This window comes from Leucopleurus acutus, assembly GCF_964270905.1.
Source record: "Leucopleurus acutus genome assembly, chromosome: 5".
Classification (NCBI taxonomy): domain Eukaryota; kingdom Metazoa; phylum Chordata; class Mammalia; order Artiodactyla; family Delphinidae; genus Leucopleurus; species Leucopleurus acutus.
The window spans coordinates 111,047,682-111,068,353 of NC_139147.1; the positions used below are offsets into that span (position 1 = coordinate 111,047,682).

The 20,672-nt window shown below is 44.5% G+C and overlaps 1 protein-coding gene across 4 annotated transcripts in view; it reads right to left on the minus strand.

The window, feature by feature from the left end:
* Positions 1-19,913, minus strand: part of ARHGEF26 (Rho guanine nucleotide exchange factor 26) — a 154,099-nt gene extending 134,186 nt beyond the window's left edge. For 3 of the 4 annotated variants that reach the window (XM_082840474.1, XM_082840472.1, XM_082840475.1), the window contains exons 1-4: positions 19,650-19,726; positions 18,083-19,227; positions 16,469-16,508; positions 12,766-12,911 (exon numbers count right to left, since the gene is read on the minus strand). In XM_082840474.1, coding sequence (XP_082696600.1) covers positions 12,766-12,911; positions 16,469-16,508; positions 18,083-19,162 — 1,266 coding nt within the window. In that variant the 5' untranslated portion in view covers positions 19,163-19,227; positions 19,650-19,726. Of the gene's footprint in view, positions 1-12,765; positions 12,912-16,468; positions 16,509-18,082; positions 19,228-19,649; positions 19,727-19,891 lie in introns of those variants that run through there. The other variant, XM_082840473.1, reaches the window with a different exon arrangement.
* Between the last annotated feature and the right edge of the window lie 759 nt (positions 19,914-20,672).

Consider the following 20,672-nt stretch of genomic DNA (forward strand, 5'->3'; position numbering starts at 1 on the left):
TGTTTGCAGATGACATGATACTACACATAGAGAATCCTAAAGATGTTACCAGAAAACTACTGGAGCTAATCAGTTAATTTGGTAAAGTAGCAGGATACAAAATTCATGCACAGAAATCTCTTGCATTCCGATACACTAATGATGAAAAATCTAAAAGAGAAATTAAGGAAACACTCTCATTTACCCCTGCAACAAAAAGAATAAAACACCTAGGAATAAACCTACCTAAGGAGACAAAAGATATGTAGGCAGAAAACTATAAGACACCGATGAAAGAAATTAAAGATGATACCAACAGATGGAGAGATATACCATGTTCTTGGATTAGAAAAAGCAACATTGTGAAAATGACTATACTACCCAAAGCAATCTACAGATTCAATGCAATCCTTATCAAACTACCAATGGCATTTATCACAGAACTAGAACAAAAAATTGCACAATTTGTATGGAAACACAAAAGACCCTGAATAGCCAAACCAATCTTGAGAAAGAAAAACGGAACTAGAGGAATCAGGCTCCCTGACCTCAGACTATACTGCAAAGCTACAGTAATCAAGACAATATGGCATCGGCACAAAAAGAGAAATATAGATCACTGGAACAGGATAGAAAGTGCAAAGATAAACCCACGCACATATGGTCACCTTATCTTTGATAAAGGAGGCAAGAATATACAATGAAGAAAAGAAAGCCTCTTCAATAAGTGGTGCTGGGAAAACTGGACAGCTACATGTAAAAGAATGAAATTAGAACACTCCCTAACACCATACACAAAAATAAACTCCAAATGTATTAGAGACCTAAATGGAAGACCAGACACTATAAAACTCTTAGAGGAAAACATAGGAGGAACCCTCTCTGAAATAAATCACAGCAAGATCCTTTTTGACCCACCTCCTGGAGAAATGACAATTACAACAAAAATAAACAAAGGGGACCTAGTGAAACTTAAAAGCATTTGCACAGCAAAGGAAACCATAAACAAGACGAAAAGACAACCCTCAGAATGGGAGAAAATATTTGCAAACAAAGCAACTGACAAAGGATTAGTCTCCAAAATATACAAGCAGCTCATGCAGCTCAATATCACAAAAATAAACAACCCAATCTAAAAATGCACAGAAGACCTAAATAGACATTTCTCCAAAGAAGACATACAGATCACCAACAAACACATGAAACGATGTTCAACATCACTAATCATGAGAGAAATGCAAATCAAAACTACAATGAGATACCACCTCACACCGGTCAGAATGGCCACCATCAAAAAATCTAGAAACAATAAATGCTGGAGAGGGTATGGAGAAAAGGGATCCCTCTTGCACTTTGGTGGGAATGTAAATTGGTACAGCCACTATGGAGAACAGTATGGAGGTTCCTTAAAAAACTACACATAGAACTACCATATGACCCAGCAATCCCACTACAGGGCATATACCCTGAGAAAACCATAATTCAAAAAGAGTCATGTACCACCATGTTCATTGCAGCTCTATTTACAATAGCCAGGACATGGAAGCAATCTAAGTGTCCACCAACAGATGAACGGATAAAGAAGATGTGGCACATTTATACAGTGGAATATTACTCAGCAATAAAAAGAAATGAAATTAAGTTATTTGTAGTGACGTGGATGGACCCAGAGTCTGTCATACAGAGTGGAGTAAGTCAGAAAGAGAAAAACAAATACTGTATGCTAACACATATATATGAAATCAAAAAAAGGATTGTGATGAACCTAGGGGCAGGACAGGAATAAAGACGCAGACGTAGAGAATGGACTTGAGGACGCGGGGAGGGGCAAGGGTAAGCTGGGACAAAGTGAGAGAGTGGCATGGACATATATACACTACCAAATGTAAAATAGATAGCTAGTGGGAAGCAGCTGCATAGCAAAGGGAGATCAGCTCGGTGCTTTGTGACCACCTAGAGGGGTGGGATAGGGAGGGTGGGAGGGAGACGCAAGAGGGAGGAGATATGGGGATATATGTATATGTATAGCTGATTCACTGTAATAAAGCAGAAACTAACACACCACTGAAAAGCAATTATACTCCAATAAAGATGTTTAAAAAATAAAGAAATTGACCTGGGTAACTATACATGGAAGCTGAGAGGATAACATGAGGCAGCGCTGGACCATGCTAGGTAACCTCAAATCTAATTTACAAGAACTCAGAAACTCTGAGTATGCAGGAGCTCTCAGGACAGAAGACAGACCTGGCAGAAAGGGCAAATGAGCCAATTCATGAGAAGAAATAGCCAACAGGCCACTTCTGAGACGCAGTCACATTCCTGGCCAAGTACCAGATAGAAATGTGGTTCCTGCTCTTCCAGAGCCCTGGCTACACATCTGGTATTTAGCGAAACTTTAGAGGCTCTGTTCCAGGTAACCTCAAGACCCTAAAGATAACAGTAGGAGAGTAACCCTATTTGTCACTTCGGAGTCTCAGATGCCTCAATATATAGTAGAGAAATAGTACCCGCTCTCATGGTATTGTCACAAGCTCGACATAAACTAAGTGAAATGACCTAGTATAATCCCTGGTGCACAGTCTCCTCTGCAAACACTGTGTTAATAATTTAACTGCATGTAAATAAATTAATATTATGATGATCCAATGACAGGTCCCATAGCTACGGTTATCTGCACTGCCTGCTCACACTGAGAACTTAACCCCAGCTGAATATGAGTTGAGCAGACAACAGCCATAGTCCTTTGCACATAACCGCCAGAAGCAGGGTTTCCTGCCGCCCCAAATATGAACTACTCCATTTTTATGTTATTGCAGTTGGATGGGTAGCAGAATTTATCTCCTACACTAAAGGGGAAAATAATCTGCAATTTCCTTTTACTGGCAAAAATACTTCCTTCTGCAGAAGCTGTCCGTTGGCTATGGTCCTTATCCCCCCAGATAACAGATATACAGATAATAAATGCCATAATAATTGTAAGACATAAGAGTACGGATTAATCATGTAGAACATCAACAGGCTATAAGTACTCTGGATAAATCAACCAAAATTGAGAAAAAAGTTTTTAAGCACTAGTTCCATATTTAAAGATTCAATGGTAATTTTGATGGTGACAATTTCTCTAATCAATCATCATGGAGACAAATCACTCTGTGCATATGGCTCTGATGAATAGCCCCATCACTGGACCAAAAGAAGAGACACCACAAGGGGACATCTTAAGGTCAAGAGGGCAGATACAAGAATCTAACGGATGATTTTCCCAAGTGCAAGCTCAGTATTATAGAGCCTTTCCCCACAGTTATTCAGAACTCCTCAAAGAAACCGAGCCTTCTTTCCTTTTACCTAATTACACTATATTCCTACAGACTCCTGTTGTTCTTGAATGCATCCATCTACCTCCCCAAAAGAAATACCAAGTGGAGGATGAGGGAGGCTGTAATTTAATTTGATTTCGTAGTATGCAAATACCTACCATAGGTAGTTCTAAACTATGAAGATACCAAGTTTCCTAATGTATGAAAGACATTTATTAAATCCAGGAGGTAGCCAAAGTGTCAAGAATTTGTCCTTTAAAATAAAAATTAAAACAGCCTCCAGATAGCCCCAAATAGGAAACTTCCTGGCTGTTTTCCCCGCTGAGTTTTTTGGCTGTTATTTTCACTTATGGGATTAGGTTTTTGCCTTTACTCATTCATTTATACATTCACTCATAAATTCACCACATATTTACTGCAAGCCTACTGTAAGTCAGGCAATGATGTGCTAGGAATAGGATAGGAAACATAACAGACAAAAATCTCTGCTTTCATGCAGATTTTATTCCAGTGGGAGTAGATGGACCATTAACAAGAAAAGTAAATCACACAGTATGTTAGAGGGGTAAGTGTCAGGAAGACACTGGAAGAAGAGCTATTTATTGGAAGCTGAGGAGACAGCAAGTGCAAAGGCCCTGAGGCAGAGTGCACCTTGTATTGGAGGAACACCAGTGTAACTGAGCAGCAAGCATGGGATGAGTCCAGAGAGTAACCAGGGGCCAGAATACACAGCCTCCCTGGCCCCTGTAAGGCTTAGCCTTTATTTTGAGTAGAGGTAAGAAATAACTTGAAGGTTCAGAACAAAGGGACAATATCTCAGTACATTTTAACAGGATCACAATTCAACAATATAACTATATAGCTGCTATACGGAGAAGAGACCAAAACGGACCCACGTAGATGCAGGGAGTTGAGCTGGGAAGAAATGGGGACAATCCACCTGCACAGTGACAGGGTGGCAGCAGAGAAGTAGCTCTATTCTGAAGTTACAGGCAAAAGACTTTGCATCAAGTCAGAAGTAAGTTATGGGAGAAAGAGAAGAGTGAGCAAAGGCTCTAAGGGTTCTGACCTTCACAAGCAGAAAATGGAGTCATTATTTGCTGAGAAAAAGAAGAGATTATGAGAGAAGCTGATTTGGGTGGGAGAGAAGGGAGTGATCAGAAGTCAACTTTTGGAAAGGTTAACTTTGAGATGCTGGTTAGATACCAGAAACAAAGCTGGATATCCTTGTCTGACGCTCAAGGAAAGGTCCAGTCTAGAGACAGAAACTTGAAAGTCATCAGAGTAGATGATGTATTTAAAGCCACAAGACTGCATGAGATCACCAAGGGAGTGCAGATAAAAGAGGAGCCCCAAGGATGGAGCCTCTAGACCCCCCAACAGGTAGAGGCTGGAAGAAAAGAGATCAAGAAGCTGCAGGTGCACTGACTTTTTCTCAAATCCTCTGACCCTCCATCACCCCGAAGGGTCCACATAGCGTACGTGATGTTTTCTCTGCTTGGGACTCCTCCAGCCTGCACCCGCCCCTCTAACAACATCTCTGACCTGACACTTATCTGGTAGCTGATCAGATGGCAGCTCTTGTCATCTCCTTTGCCACCTTCCCTTGACTGACAGCATCTTGCCCAGACAGGTGCCCTTCCCACAGGATCTCAGAGCAGCACAAGTACGTCCTTCACAGTATTAACACAGCAATTCTACATGTACATGTGGGATAATTTGGTGTCTGTCTTGCCATTCAGGGTGTCAGTAAGGACATGAAAGCAAAGTGGACTCTGTTTGTGCTCTATCTCCACTGCCTAGAACAGGGGCCTCCACAAAGACTACGTGAATGAAGGAATCATTCATCAATCTCTCTCCTCAGTTTTCTGCTCAATGAAATAAGACCCTCTTTGTCTGGGACCCAGGTCTAGGTTTCCAGTTGAAACACCTCCTTTTGTACTTACACCAACCAATATGAAACACCCCTGTGCTCATGTCCTCCCACTTTCTTGGAGCACTTGTCTCTTCTGCTCCGTACCTGCCCTCAGGGCCTAAGGCACACACACCCACATTTTCACAACCCATTGTTCTCTCCATAGAATCAACAACATAAATATTGGCACATCTACCACTCAACTGCCCTTTGCTTACTAAGCTCCAACCAGAGTAGTTTTTTTCTCAATCTCTATATATTTTTCAGAAGGGGTTACAGTTCCACCATCGCTATAATTCAGAAAAAGAAAAACTTCTAAAGGTGACATGAACAACATGGAAATGTACTCAATACACAGGAAGCTACAGTGAGGTATCCCTAGTATTTGGAGATAAAGTCAAAAGAAAAAAATACTCCCAAACTGAAACTGAAAAAAACAAAAAGTATAAACTAGTTTCACACATCTACTTGTGTGTGCATTTTTCTAACTTCTATCAGATTCTCAAAGCAGGTATAGCTCCCCAGAAAAGAGAGATGGCGAAATGCATATCCATCCTATAGCCTAACCCAGAGACTAGAAAGAACACTGAGGATCATCGTGTAGAGACGTGAAATGATTTATAAGACACACTGTTCAGGAAAAAAACAAGTTGTAACAGCTGCACGGTATATCATTTATGTAAATGCACATAATCTTTATTTTTTCCTTACATGTATATACGTGGATTTCAAGAAGAGCGTTACCAAATTGAGAACAGCATTGCCTAGACAGAAGGCGAAAGAGACTGGGATTGCAGATATGATCAAAAGAGACTTTGGGGGCTTCCCTGGTGGCGCAGTGGTTGAGAGTCCACCTGCCGATGTAGGGGACACAGGTTCGTGCCCCGGTCCAGGAAGATCCCACATGCCGCGGAGCGGCTGGGCCCGTGAGCCATGGCCACTGAGCCTGCGCATCCGGAGCCTGTGCTCCGCAACGGGAGAGGCCACAGCAGTGAGAGGCCCGCATACCGCAAAAAAAAAAAAAAAAGAGAGACTTTGGTCTCATCTGAAATGTTCAATTTTTTTCATGGAACATGTGCTATGTATTGCTTATATAGTCAAAATCAATTTTCAAAAATGTTGAGGGAACACCACAATCTAATTGTACTGAAATGACAAGAGTGTAACAGAGCCCGCTCCCTGCCCCAGGCTAAGCAGATCCCAGCTCCAGCCCTCTTAGCTGGACCAGGATCTCTGCTGGGGTTCCCAGGTCCAGGCACATGGACCTCCAGTTCTGTTTATAAAGATACAAACACTCCAGGACACCTACTCTCCAATGTAACAGTGTATACGAGTACATGTCTAAAGCCCTGACTAACTGTCTACATTGTAAGTACCAAAAGTAAGCCAGATGTGAAAAATGGGAATGTTTTTTCTATTTTTTAAACATAAAAGATAGATATGATAAAAGGTATTAATCACCATTTAAGGTAAAAACATAATTTTATGAGACTGCTATGTTGCAAAAATGTAAATGGAAAATTCTATGACTGAAGAGATTATTTTAAGCAGCAAGTCACTGAACGACTGAAAATTAATTCAGACAAGTGTGAAAATGTAAGGGAAAAGGATGAAATTGTTGATGACCTCTAAATGCATTAAGCATTTCTGCAAACAGGAAGATATTCAGATTTATTACATCTGTTGAGCTCTGATTTTCAGTAGAAAACAGTGTCTTTCACAATAAACATGGTGTAGATTCTAAAAGAATAAGTCCCACTAAATGGAACTGCTAAAGACTCCAAAGCGTGTTATATTTTCCACTGAATGAAATTACATTGGTAATCAAATGGCCATTTTTCAAATCGCCCTTTCTCATTTGGCAGTTCCAGGTCAACCAGGGCAAACTATGTGTGTCTTAGGAGCTGATTCCAGAACTCAAGAGACCAAAGTCCTAACTCTAGCTATGAACCTAGTTAGCCACACTAAGGACAGCTGAAGACGTACTTTAAAGAAAACATAAAAAAACAGTTCCAGAATAGTTTAAAATTTTTGAGCAAACTGAAGAAACATTCAAAATGATTTCAGATTACTGATAAAGCCACGTGTCAGCAAGTATAAAGGAAGAGTCCAGTAAGAGGATGACTGTAGCAGGTGTATGTCAGGTGACTGCATTCGGTACTGAATCCAAGTAGAAAGTTGGCCTGTGTGCTTGTTTTTGACTCTGGAGCCTGAGCACCCTTGTCAAAGGTACCTGGGGTGTCAAGGCGGTGGAAATTACACAAACACACCCCATGGCAAACAAATGGGGTCAGGGCATGGCTGGCAAGTGTGGCTTTGGGGCTGTCACGGAACTTAACAAAACAAACACGGGTTTCGCAACTGTCATTTTTTAGTCCAATGCATAGTACGTGATGGGGGAGGGGTCAAGTTATGACAAAAAGCAAAAAGACTTCAAGACTGATCTTTTGTTTTCAGTAATACTGTTAATCCTTCTGGGAGCCCATTAAAGGATGAAACTGATTAGAAACCTGAAGCTCACTTTGCATGGAGGACTCAGCTGCTACCCACCTAGCACTAACTGTAGCAGGTACTCAGTGTTCAATCCCACACTAATAATACAATCAATATTTTTCTTCAAACCCACAAGCTTTGCCCAGAGAGCCAAGAACTGCTGTCTCAGTCCTCACGATGTCGTTTTAGGTGATTCGCTGGGCCATTCACCTGTGTATGGCAGGTTCCTTTATCTCTGGGCACAGATCTCTGGAGGACAAAAATGACTTTTCAAATTGAAACCTCAAATTTCTTCCACTTATGACCAACTAAAACCTGGTAACCACGATCATTTATTTCTCATATATTAGTGCTCCCCAAGGCCTGAAGGGCAGCATAAAGTTATGTTCCCTGGAATGAAGAAATCCTATATTTCTGATGAAGAGATCAATATCCTCTGACAAGCAAGTGAAGGAAGAGTAAGCCTGGCACCATCTGATGACAGCATGGAGCTCAGGTTGTGTTCCTGACAATGGAGAACACCCCACTTCTACATGGAGACCCTGTCAGCAAAGCCACACTGCTACCCACATTCACCACTAAGTCACTATAATCCAACTAGGGAAGCCTAGACTTTCTCTATTCTATGAAGGCCCAACTAAATGCCTCTCTTACTCAGTTCTAACTCTCCCTCATTCCTAGGTGACCACAATGCAACAGTTAAACCTGTCCCAACACCATACACGGAGAACCACATTTCGTGGTTGTCCAATGAAACCAAAGGAGACACATCATAAACACACACACGGAGACAAATTACATACAGACTGAAGGCTTCAGGACCTTACACAACAACCAGAAATGACTGCAAACTGCGGCTCTTCTAAAGAGTCTCCTGCATACTGGACGCTTCTCACAGTCAACTGATAAAAGTTTCATCACCTCAGGAGGCAGTCATGTGTTGGCAACAAAGATAAGAGATTTTTGGGCTTCCCTGGTGGCGCAGTGGTTGAGAGTCCGCCTGCTGATGCAGGGGACGTGGGTTCGTGCCCTGGTCCGGGAAGATCCCACATGCCGCGGGGCGGCTGGGCCCGTGAGCCATGGCCGCTGAGCCTGCGCGTCCGGAGCCTCCGCAACGGGAGAAGCCACAACAGTGAGAGGCTACAACAGTGAGAGGCCCGCGTACAGAAAAAAAAAAAAAAAAGATAAGAGATTTTTACAAAATAAAACAATCAACAGCAGCTAATGCACAGGTGTGCTCACACGCACCCTTCCCAAGTAGAAAGTCAAGATACATGCCAAATTGAGACCTAACCCCTTTGCCAGAAAACCCTTTGTCCTCTTCCCCTTCTGGGATCAAGGCCTTACTCGAGGAAGAGTTTTGTGTTAAAGACAGAATGGGGACTACCCTACTTATTTGGTATTATTAAAAGTTAAGCATGGGGGCTTCCCTGGTGGCGCAGTGGTTGGGAATTCGCCTGCCAATGCAGGGCACACGGGTTCGAGCCCTGGTCTGGGAAGATCCCACATGCCATGGAGCAAGTAAGCCCATGCACCACAACTACTGAGGCTGTGCTCCGCAACGGGAGAGGCCGCGACAGTGAGAGGCCTGCACACCATGATGAAGAGTGGCCCCCGCTCACCCCAACTGGAGAAAGCCCTCGCACAGAAACGAAGATGCAACACAGCTAAAAATAAATAAATAAATAAATTTATTTAAAAAAAAAAAAGTTAAGCATGGAAAGATGATGGAAAGTCAAAGTGTTCCAAAACCTGCCCTAAACACTGTAGCCCCTTTACAAGGAGAGATCAGGCCACAAGGTCAGAGAAACAGAGGTGTCTACCCCTTATGGAAAACATCCTGACATTTTTCATAATTCATGAAGCCTCTTCTCTTTAGGGTCCTAACTGCAACCTGGATATTTACTAATTGCTAGGCTTCTAGAAAAGTAATCGCTGCTTTCTGTTGTTTTCCCTAAAAGCCAGAGCAGCTTGCAACATTTTAGTGGGTAGAAAACCCACGTGGGAAGGACAGAAGAGAACTTCAGGACAGTGATGACCCCTGGGGAGGAAGGAAAGAGAAAAGGACTGGAGAGGAGGATGGTTAACTGAATCTGTCTCAAAAAATAAAAGCCTGAAATAAATGTTAAAATGTTAACATCTGTTCAAGCTGGTACCTGGATGGCAGGTACCTGGAAATCTATTACACAAATTTAAGTTTTAATTTTTCTACACGCTTGAAGTACTTTATAATAAAAAAAAAAATAAGATGTTTTAAAAGTGAAACAGAGGGCTTCCCTGGTGGCGCAGTGGTTGAGAGTCCGCCTGCCGATGCAGGGGACACGGGTTCGTGCCCCGGTCTGGGAAGATCCCACATGCTGCGGAGCGGCTGGGCCCGTGAGCCATGGCCGCTGAGCCTGCGCGTCCCGAGCCTGTGCTCCGCAACGGGAGAGGCCACAACAGTGAGAGGTCCGCGTACCGCAAAAAAAAAAAAAAAAAAAGTGAAACAGAGACACAAAAGGCACAAAGAAAATGCAGGCTGGTGCCCAAGTGATGCAAAGTGGCAAAGTCCAATCATGCTGCTTTGATTAAGTGTAATTGCCACCAACACAATAAATACACACAAGCCTCCCGGGAACACTCAAATCCAAGATAACACACGCTGCAGTTAGAACCCATTTTATAGCTTTACATTTTATCACCAGATAGTTTTCTGATATCAGTCTTGTTAACAAAAGGCACATCAGCACATTGATCCTTTGCCAAATAAAACACATGCCCATATTTGAAGTTGTACTGAAGGATATGTAGTATTATTTCAGTGTGCATTTCTTAATCTAAATGAAAGCCAAACTCCAGGAGGCATAAATATGGCAGCCTGGTTTTTGGTACTAAAGCTAAGCTGGAGCAGAGTGTAAGTGACACAGAAGTACACATTTTTGTTTAGCATTCAGAGAACAACAGAAGGATTTAGGCCTGTGCTAACAAACGCAGCTGCTGTCCCACAGAAAGAACTCAAAAAATCCATAGTTTTCTTCTTGAGGATTTTCTACCAAATGGTCCATTCCAACAATGGAATGACAGCCATTTAGAGACATCTTGGCCTGTGTGGGCCTTGTCACCAGTTTTTCCAAGTATCTGCATTGGTATATAATACCACAAGGTCATCAGATTAGGGAATAAGGCTACCAACATGCCGGTTCTGTGGACAGATGATACCACCTCACCACTGTGAAATTCACAGAAGCATCATGGAAGTTGCAAACTGTTAGCACAGGAGCCAAGTCTGGCCCATAGATATTGTTGGGCTCATACAACACTTTTTTTTTGTGTGTGGTATGCGGGCCTCTCACTGTTGTGGCCTCTCCCATTGCGGAGCACAGGCTGCGGACGCGCAGGCTCAGCGGCCGTGGCTCATGGGTCCAGCCGCTCTGCTGCATGTGGAATCTTCCCAGACCGGGGCATGAACCCATGTCCCCTGAATTGTCAGGCGGACTCTCAACCACTGCGCCACCAGGGAAGCCCTCATACAACGTTTTTTAAAACTTGAATTAGGATAATACTCGTAAAAATCTGGCTTTCTGTATTCTCTTTTTTAAATATCAGAAAATACTGTAACACGGGGCTGGTTTGAACTCAGTGTCCGCTGCTCAATTCATACAAGGCCTATGGACCACAGTCCCCGCCACTTCCCCTCACCTACACTCACCAGCATCACTTATAATACCAACTGCTCTGCCCTGTAGGCATTTTAATCTGTGGCATAACACTAAGGGTGTCACACCGTGAGGGGAGTGGAAATACATAACTTCTCCTTAGAACAAAATTAGGGGGTGTGAGAGAGACAGGAAGAAAGGGCTTGGTTTCTAGAATTCTGAATTCCAATACAGGGCAGAAGAGGGGAGGAAGAGCCTGAGCCAGAAGTCATCCCCATTATCAACATGCACCCATTTCCATGGTCAAATTTATGAGCGCCAACATATACAACTTCTTCACTTATGCTGACGGGTTCCCTAAATACATAAGATTCCTGACTCTGAACAAAGCTCATTTCGGCTTCAGAGGGAATCACTTCTGCTCCCATATTGCCAAAGGACTCACAGAGGTGCACTGGCCTGTTTTTCATGCAACGCTCCCACCACCCAAGCCAGCCACGGGAATTCCTTCCTACTTGGTAATGCATCAGATGCCCACAAATGCTGTACCCAAAGTCACATCAAATAAACTAAGCATCACACTGTGACATTGTTAAGCCAGGAGGAAAAGAAATTACGGCTAAAAACAAAAGATGTTTGATGCAGAGAGGAGAAATTACTCATCAACACAAAAGTAAGTGTCAGATACTCGCAAACAAAAGATGCACACGGGGAGACAGAACAGAATGCCATTCATTAACCATTTTCAAGAAAATATAAATGTGTCCCTATCAAATGAAATTTCCAAGGAAGAAGTGTAATAAGTTCCCTGTTGTGCGTAGGTACATATATATACATATATACATATGTATATATAGCCATAATTATGATAAAGCTCAGGATATATTAAGCTACCACTACATACACACTCTATAAAGAAAACAAGAAAAGATACTGAGTAAGGGGGCTTCCCTGGTGGCGCAGGGGTTGAGAGTCCGCCTGCTGATGCAGGGGACACGGTTTCGTGCCCCGGTCTGGGAAGATCCCACATGCCGCGGAGTGGCTGAGCCTGTGAGCCATGGCCGCTGAGCCTGCGCGTCCGGAGCCTGTGCTCCGCAGCGGGAGAGGCTACAGCGGTAAGAGGCCCGCATACCGCAAAAAAAAAAAAAAAGATACTGAGTAGGAAGAGTTTCCAGAGTCCATGGTACATCAGTCTTTTATTTGATAAAAACCTGATAAATTTTCCTGATCAGAACTGTCAAAGTTCATGTTCTCACTAGTGCCTGCAGAGTTTCAAGAAATATTTCACAATCTAAAAAGAAGAGTCTTTCTCCTTAGGGTTACAGGATCGCTGGTAGAAAAAATTAAAACCACAACTAGGCATAATGTCCACAACTTGGTCTTCTCACTCCCGCAGATACAAAAAGAGAAGGTACACACTCACCGCAGAGAGCTGGCTCCACGTAGGCCTCAGTGGCTTATGGTGAACCACAATTTTTTCGTCTGATTTCTTTTCTTTAGGCTCTGACTCTTCATCAGAGTCAATGTCAAGGGCCTTTTCTTTGTAGTTCTGATACAGAACAGCATTTTCTGCAAGAAAACCAAATCTTACATGTCACTAATTGCCCACCCATCTTGATGCTACTTGTTCTAAACAAACATCTGTATTTATACGTATACGATGTTTGGTCTCCAGTTAAACAAGAGACAAATGGATTTTGTCACTGAAGAGTCATTACCAAAAAGTGATTTTCTCACTCACACAGCTCTACCCCCAATTCATCTGCAGGGGAAGGGGAAGGGCCCATACATGAAATGCCAACTGAAGCAGAGTTTCCATGTCTCTATCCACTACCCATGAAGGTCATGCCCCGTTACCTCACTGTTTTTTAGGTTAAATTGAATTTACACCCTTTTGTCTATCTAGTTAGCAAATATTTACTGTACATCCACAATGTGCCAAGGGCTGAGAGTAAATAGAAAATGAAAGACATTTCCCATGCCCTCATGAGCTAAAAATTTAATGAGAAAAATAGTCGAAGTCATTCATTCATGTATTTATTCAACTGATAGTTAGAAAATGCTTACTAAAAAAAAAAAGAAAAGAAAATGCCTACTAGACACTAGCGACCGCTAGGCACTGGGGCTACAGCAACGAACAATAACAGAAAAAGATAAACATCTCATTCTTTGTGGAGCTGACATCAGAGTGAGGAGAGAATGACAATAAATAAACAAGTAACTTTTATAATATATCAGATGCTGATAAGTACCATGGAGAAAAATAAAACAGGGAAAGAAGGAGCATGTTACAAGGGGTGATACGTAGATTTTAAACAGGGTGGTTTAGGAAGCCCTCACAGAGGTGACATTTAAGCAAAGATCTAAAAGAAGTGAGAAAGTAAGCCACCTGTACAGCTGGGGAAAGAACATCCCATCAGAGAGAACGGCAAGTACAAAGGCCCTGGGGCAGGAGTCTGTTTGGTGCATCTATATGTACAAGGATCAGCAAGGAGGCCTGTGTGGCTGGAATAGGGTAAGGGAGGGGAGAAAGTACAGGAGTTGGGGTTGGGATGAATAGAGGGCAGACTTGCCTCAATGTCATTGAAAGGACTTTGGTTTTTTACTCCAAGTGAGAAGGCAAGTCATTTTAGAGTTGAGGACTCAATGATCTTGCACAAATACATACCTACAAACCCAAACATTTACATACAGGGGCTCTGAGAACAGACTGTCAGCAGGATATGATCTAGTCTGGGGATCAGAGAGGTGTTAATGAGGAATATCTTAAGATCTGAAAGCTGAGAAACTACAGAGCTACAGAAAAAAAGCACATGTAAAAGCCCTGAGGCAAGAGGACATATGTTACCTAAGAAGAACAAAGGAAGGTCATTCACTGGAGTGTGGGTGTCTAGCGGACAAAGGGTGTAAGGTGAGTTTAAGGGGAAGAGCCAGACAGTCCAAGGAAGCAGAGTTTTGCAGGCAATGTTAAAGAACTGGATTTTACCCTGAGTCCAAAAGGACTGAGTTTCTTTCATACTGTAAGGGCTGTATTTTATTCCGATTGCAATGGGAATCCACTAAAAGGAAAGGATTTTATTAGACTGGAAAAGCAAAATATTGACTACTTAAGGGACTAATTAGGATGCTACTAAAGTCATCACTGAAAGACAATGGAGACTTGGGGGGATGGGCTGGATACGGGGGTCAACTGGATATGGTGGTAAGGATGTTTCCTAGCTCTATAAGTCCCACAATGGAGAAGTAGGAAATGGGAACTCCAGAAGAGATTCACCTTTAGAGGAAAGATTATGAGTTTGGTTTGGGATATACTGAGTTTGAAATGCTTTTCCCATCTACTGAAGCCAGCAAACATCTGCCTCATCTCTCAGCAACTACTGCATGTTCCACATGCACCATTACTAAAGTAATACTGGAATCTATGCAATATTTTACTGTTCTCTGATTGTTCTAAATATGTAAAGCAGATTATGAGGGTATAGACTGAGTTCCCCCCCACCTCTGTGGTGTCCTTTAAAGTACTTAGTGTGTGGCACAAAATATATGCAGACGTTGTTGATATACATTCATTCATTCTCACAACAACGTGGGCAATAGCATTAACTTCATTTTACCCAGGATGAGACTGAGGCTCAGTGAAGTTAAGAGGCTTGTTCACTGTCACTCAACTGATGAGTAGAAGCAGCAGGACAGGAACTCAGGCCCCTGGTTCCAATATCACAGGTTCTCACCACTCTACCACACAGCTTCCTGACTTACATTTTTGTTAGTCATTAACTGTAAGGCTCCTGCATTCCTCATGTACATATATGTGAAAAAGAATTTCTAGGTCATCATATCTGAGAAGAGAGGAGAGGGTGCACAGAAACATCTCCTTGTAAAAGGAAACAACATAAAACTAGTTATAGTGAAGGTCTGTCCTCGGACTTCACAAAAGCTCGACATTTTCAACCCTTTGAGGCAAAGGTCCCAAAACCACTATCAAATTCCAGAAGATGCAAAGCATCTCTCAGAACTGATACTAGGTAGATGCTCTGTTCACTGCACAGTCATAACGGGGTATAAGCGGAAGCAAATGGGACTAAGAACCAGATCTCTTCCTAGTCCTGGCTGTGTGAAAGTGGACAAGGTACCAAACTCTCCGAGCTTCTATTTTCCTCAATTATAAAATCTGAATTTATCCCAGCCAGCTAAAGTACTGTGTCTGGGTTTCTTCCTCATAGAGAACAGTTTTCTAAGATGGGTACAGTAAATACACTTTTATAAAACGGTCTTGTTTAAATGATCCAATGAGAACTGATTTTTATAAGAATTATATAAGAAAACGTTTTGTAGTCAGCCAAGGTGATATAATTCTGGGTGGTTTTACCTTAGATTTACTTATAGAGGGGCATACCCTTCTTCATTGTTCTTTAAAGGTTGGGAAATCTTAGCATTTCAAAGCATGACAGAAAGTAACTACCCTCACCTGCACCACACTCCCCCAGCCCTACAAGCACTGCACCTGGGGCTTCTCCCTTTGTGCCCTTCCAGACCACTGACACTGGATCCATCTACACGAAGTCTGCTAATCTGATTAGGGTTTGAACACCTAGAGAAAGCTGCTTTTATTTTTGAGATCCTTCACAAAAATATTATGTGGGTTCGAAATTCTTAGGAGTATGTTTCTGTCAGCCAGGAGAGTTAGATTTCCCCCAAATTGAAACTGGATTAGGAAACAGGAAATCAGAAATGATATTAAAATGCAGAAATATGGGGAAAAGAACATTAAGTCAAAGGAAATATGACTTAAGATCTAAATGCCAAAGTTAATTTTTAACTAAAGGGCTAGAGCTTGCCCTTACTCTTTCTCCACTTTTTGAGGGAGGTGGGGATGGAGCCAGAGGAGAGAAGAATTAAAAATCCCAGAACATTGGTCTGACAAAGTCATCTGCTTACAAAGAACGCCATTAATTTTACTCACTGCTGGTGAATTTAGCTTAGCGCAGAGCTTTGTGCTGTATAATTTGTGAAGAAGTTGTACATTTTTCTCATCTTGACTTTTTTGTAACTTCAGTTGGATTTCAACTTACAATTGATATTCCACATTGAAACAGCAATAAAAGTCTGGAAAATCAAATGCTTACCTTCCCCATCAAATGTTCCTTGTCCTTTCAGCATTTTTTTCTAAGAAACAAGAAAAGCAAAAAGAGGAAAAGCAAAGCAAACTATGTATGAATGAGCCAAACAGAAAATACAGCTATTTTAAGAAAAAGTATTTTTTGTTGTTGTTACATTCATTAGATTTCCAAAGGCATACAGCAGATGATCCCTGGAGTAGTTCACTCGTAACACTACTACAACTCACCAAAAAGGTGAAATAAAATGTACAACATCCCCCATGCTCTGTCAATACAGCTTGAGGATCCTCAAATGACCAGTAGTCCAGCTTATTTCACTACTTATGATTCACCATCACTGTTAAATTGAACTTTGCTATACTTGCAGAGTTGGAGGGGGGAAAAAAAAACCACATAAAATATTATGGAACTTCTTTAAGGCCATGGGATCTAAAATAAAACAGGCTTGCTTGTGTATTACATATGTGATATTTATATAGACTCTCTGATTAATCAAGAAAAGATGTGGCTGCCAAAATGAATTCCTGCCCGATTGCTGAGATCTGTCTTGTGTCTGGAGAAGACAGCACATGCACACTCCAAAATCTCCTTCCCTGGTTTTCCCTATGTCTTTATGTCATATTTAGTAATATTTTAATGAGCACAGCTCCTAGGCCTTTATCTGGGAGCCACACCATACCATTCATTGAAACCTGAAGTTTTCAGCTACCAAGTTGTTAAATGCACTCAAGGATTAAGTGGGCACAAAATGGGAATAAGATACAACCACAGGCAGTGGTGAGAGAAACCAGAAACAGCAAAGATGACAAACTATGTCTTTTGTGATCTGGCAACTGACCTCTAAAATTTACATTTTACCTGAATGGTATTTAGTATGTGATCACCACTGAAAAACATCATTCGGTAATTAAATCATTAGTGTAAGTAATTAAAATAATCAATAGGCTCAAGGGAAATCGGTTTTCCTGTATCAGCTGTGATGAATCAGCAACGAATGACTGACATTGCTAAACAAGCACCAGGCAGCGCGGCCGCATAATCAAGAGTGCAGAGCCACGCCTGCCCACCATCCCCTTTTCAGCTACCTGTGTTAAAACTGTTCGGGGCTCACTCAGCCAATACTTAATTTTCTGTGGTTTTTTTCCTCATTTGTCCCCCACTTTTTGCCCGAACTTAGAAAATTAAAACAATAAGAGTTTCAGCTCCTCCCATGAAGCTGCATTAAACTGGGCTGTGCCTGCCAGCAACAGAATGGGCAAGAGATAAATGTGCGCGGCTCTGATCCACAAACCACAGAATTAAAAAATTGGGCTTCCCTGGTGGTGCAGTGGTTGAGAGTCCGCCTGCCGATGCAGGGGACGCGGGTTCGTGCCCCGGTCCGGGAAGATCCCACGTGCCGCGGAGCGGCTGGGCCCGTGAGCCATGGCCGCTGAGCCTGCGCGTCCGGAGCCTGTGCTCCGCAACGGGAGAGGCCACAACAGTGAGAGGCCCGCGTACCGCAAAAAAACAATAAAAATAACAATAACCTCTGGTTTCCTCTGTGCCCTTCCTCCCCACCCCCGTCACCTTCACCTGTGGCTTAGTGAACGCCTAACTTGCGACACTCTTGCCCATTCTTACCTTTATCCTTCCCAGGCTGGAAAACTTCTCCTTATCTTCCATTACCGCTTTCAGAATAGGCTGGGACATTCTGTTCTTCTTCTTCGAGGTGGTAGGACTGTCAAAATCAACGCCACTGACCACCGCCCTGCGATAGGACGTGGACCTCAAGCCTCTCCGCAGAGACCCCGGACTGTCCAAGTCGTTCTCCGCCTCGCCCTCGTCCTCTGCGGGGCCCAGGGGCGCTCCAAGGCCCTCCACCATGCTGCGCACCTTAAGCAGTCTCTTGTGGGGCTCCACATTCTGACTGTTGGATTTACTTATCTTAATTTCCGAGGCCAGACTCTTCGGAATGATCTGCTGTTTCCCCACTTTGAGGGCGGCGGGGCTGTTTGTGCTCAAAACCACTGAAGGATTCTCCAGGAGCTCGTTCTCCTGTGAGGGAAGCCTTTGGAGGGGGAGTTTTTGCTCCAAAGACCTTTTGTGAGGCGCGGGAGAGAGTCTCGAAGGTCCCCGCTCAGGGTCCTTAGCCATCTGGCCGGACAGCGAACGCGCGCCTGGGGAGGCGGTATTAGGGATAAGCGCACTTGCAGCAGGCGAAAGCAAGGGGCTGGCGGGGAATCCGGCCCTGTCCCCCTCGGGGCTGCAGGGGGCAGACGCATGAGGAGTCCGCGGGCGGTGCAGCGGCAGCTGCGCGGGCGAAGTCGCAGTGCCGTTCGCTGGGGATTTGGGGTAGCCGCCCGACGCCGCTCTGGGTTCCTGGGGTGACCTGGGCCGTCGAAGCCGAGGAGAAACAGCCCTGTACTCCGGGGAGACGGTCCTCCCATTGGTCACCAACCTCCGATGGGCGCACAGAAGCAGGGGGCTCCTCTGGATCGTCCTGCCGTCGGAGGCGGTGGGCACCTGGGCCGGAGTCTGCGCCGCGGGGGGCTTCCCTCGGTCCTCCACCGGGAAATCCGTGATCAGCAACCCGCTGGGGCTCTGGTAGGACTGGGGCCTCGGCTTGCTCCGGCCCAGCAGCTGGGGCTGAGGGGTTGAACGCCTCCGCCACAAAGGGGTTAAGTTGTTGCTGGAAAAATCTACTTCGGTCTTGCCGTCCATAGCAGAGCCTCGGGCGTCAGCCCCGGGGGGCGGAGGGCGGGGGGACAGCACCCAGTGAGTCTTGCCTAAAGAGGAAAGAAGTCATGGAACTTCGCCGCCGGACAACCAGGCACGCCTTGCAGACACGCGCGCTCTGAGCCCGGGGATCACCCGGCTGCCGCGCGGGACACAACTGCGCGTCAATTACCCGCCCTTTCTGGGACAAAAACTGCGCCCACCGCGCCGAGCAGTCCAGTACAGATATCTGGGCTGTGCCCAGGCGGATTAATCCAATCACCTCCGCGTCTTTCCCGCGCCCAAAGACCACCCGCACGGAAAGAAACAGCCACCAATTCGCCGGGTGCAAACTGATGCACAAGAAGCTTGGGACGAGTTCAGCTTTCTCGGGAAACTCGCCGCGGGACGCTCCCCTCCTCCGCCAGCCAGCCGCCCGCCCCCGTCGTTGGTCCCCTAGCGCCCTAGCTGCCCGTCTCCCAGGCGGATTTACCTTAAGGGCTTTGCAGAGCCCTAGGCCAAAGAGCACCCACCGCCCCGTGGGTGGCCAGGGTCCCAGACCGAATCGCGGCAGCAGGAGCTCTGGAGAGCTCTGCAGCCGACCAGGCGTCGGCTCCGCCCCTAAGCTTGACCCCGCCCTCAGCCTTGGCCACGCCCGGGCCCGCCTCAGTCGCAGCCATCCTGGAGCAGCTGCCCTCCTGCCCGGGTCTCTCGTTAAAAAACACACTAGCGCACCTGGGCTGGGTGCCGAGCTCCCGGGTTCCGGGCCGCGAGATGCGGGAAAGGGGCGGCGTGGGAGCTTCTAGCGCGCAGGTCCGTTGCCTGGAGCACAGCGTGGGAACGAGCGTGGGAGCCCTGCCAGGATGTAATTTACGAAGCCCTGGGCCCCCGGGGGATCTCCCCGGTAGAAACCCGGAATGCCGAGCAGAGTAGGGTCTGTGAAATGCGTGAGCTGGTGCGGGTAGCTCTGAACGCAGAAAGCCAGACGCCTCTCAGCATTCAGGTTGTCTTAAAACACAAATCCGATGCCTTGCTCCCCTACTTAAAATATCTTACAGACTGATACGTTTTCTTGTTTGTGCCTGGAGTATTTCCGGAGGTATACTTACAGCCAGCTCGGGGGAGGGGAAACTGGGTGCCTAGGAAACTGGAGGGAGGGAGTGTTTTCATTCAATAATCTTTGTATCTTGTATGCTTTGGATTGCGAATGTTACCTATTAAAAGTAAACGCAATTTAAATTACAAAAAAAAAAAGCTCATTGGTTTCTAAGCATACACAGAATAAAACTCAAAATCCTCTCCATAGCTTATGAGGCCCTACAGGAAGCGCTTACGTCTGTAGCCCGGTCTTTTCCCCGCAACACTTGTTCCTTCAGTGTTTTTAAGCCACACCCACTTAAAGTTTGACAGCCTCAGAATCTTCCCTTTTGTTCCTCCTTGACCTTCTGACCTGTCACTCCATCAGAGAGGCCTTCCCTCTTGAATCAGATTATGGCTTATTTATTTTCCCAGCCAC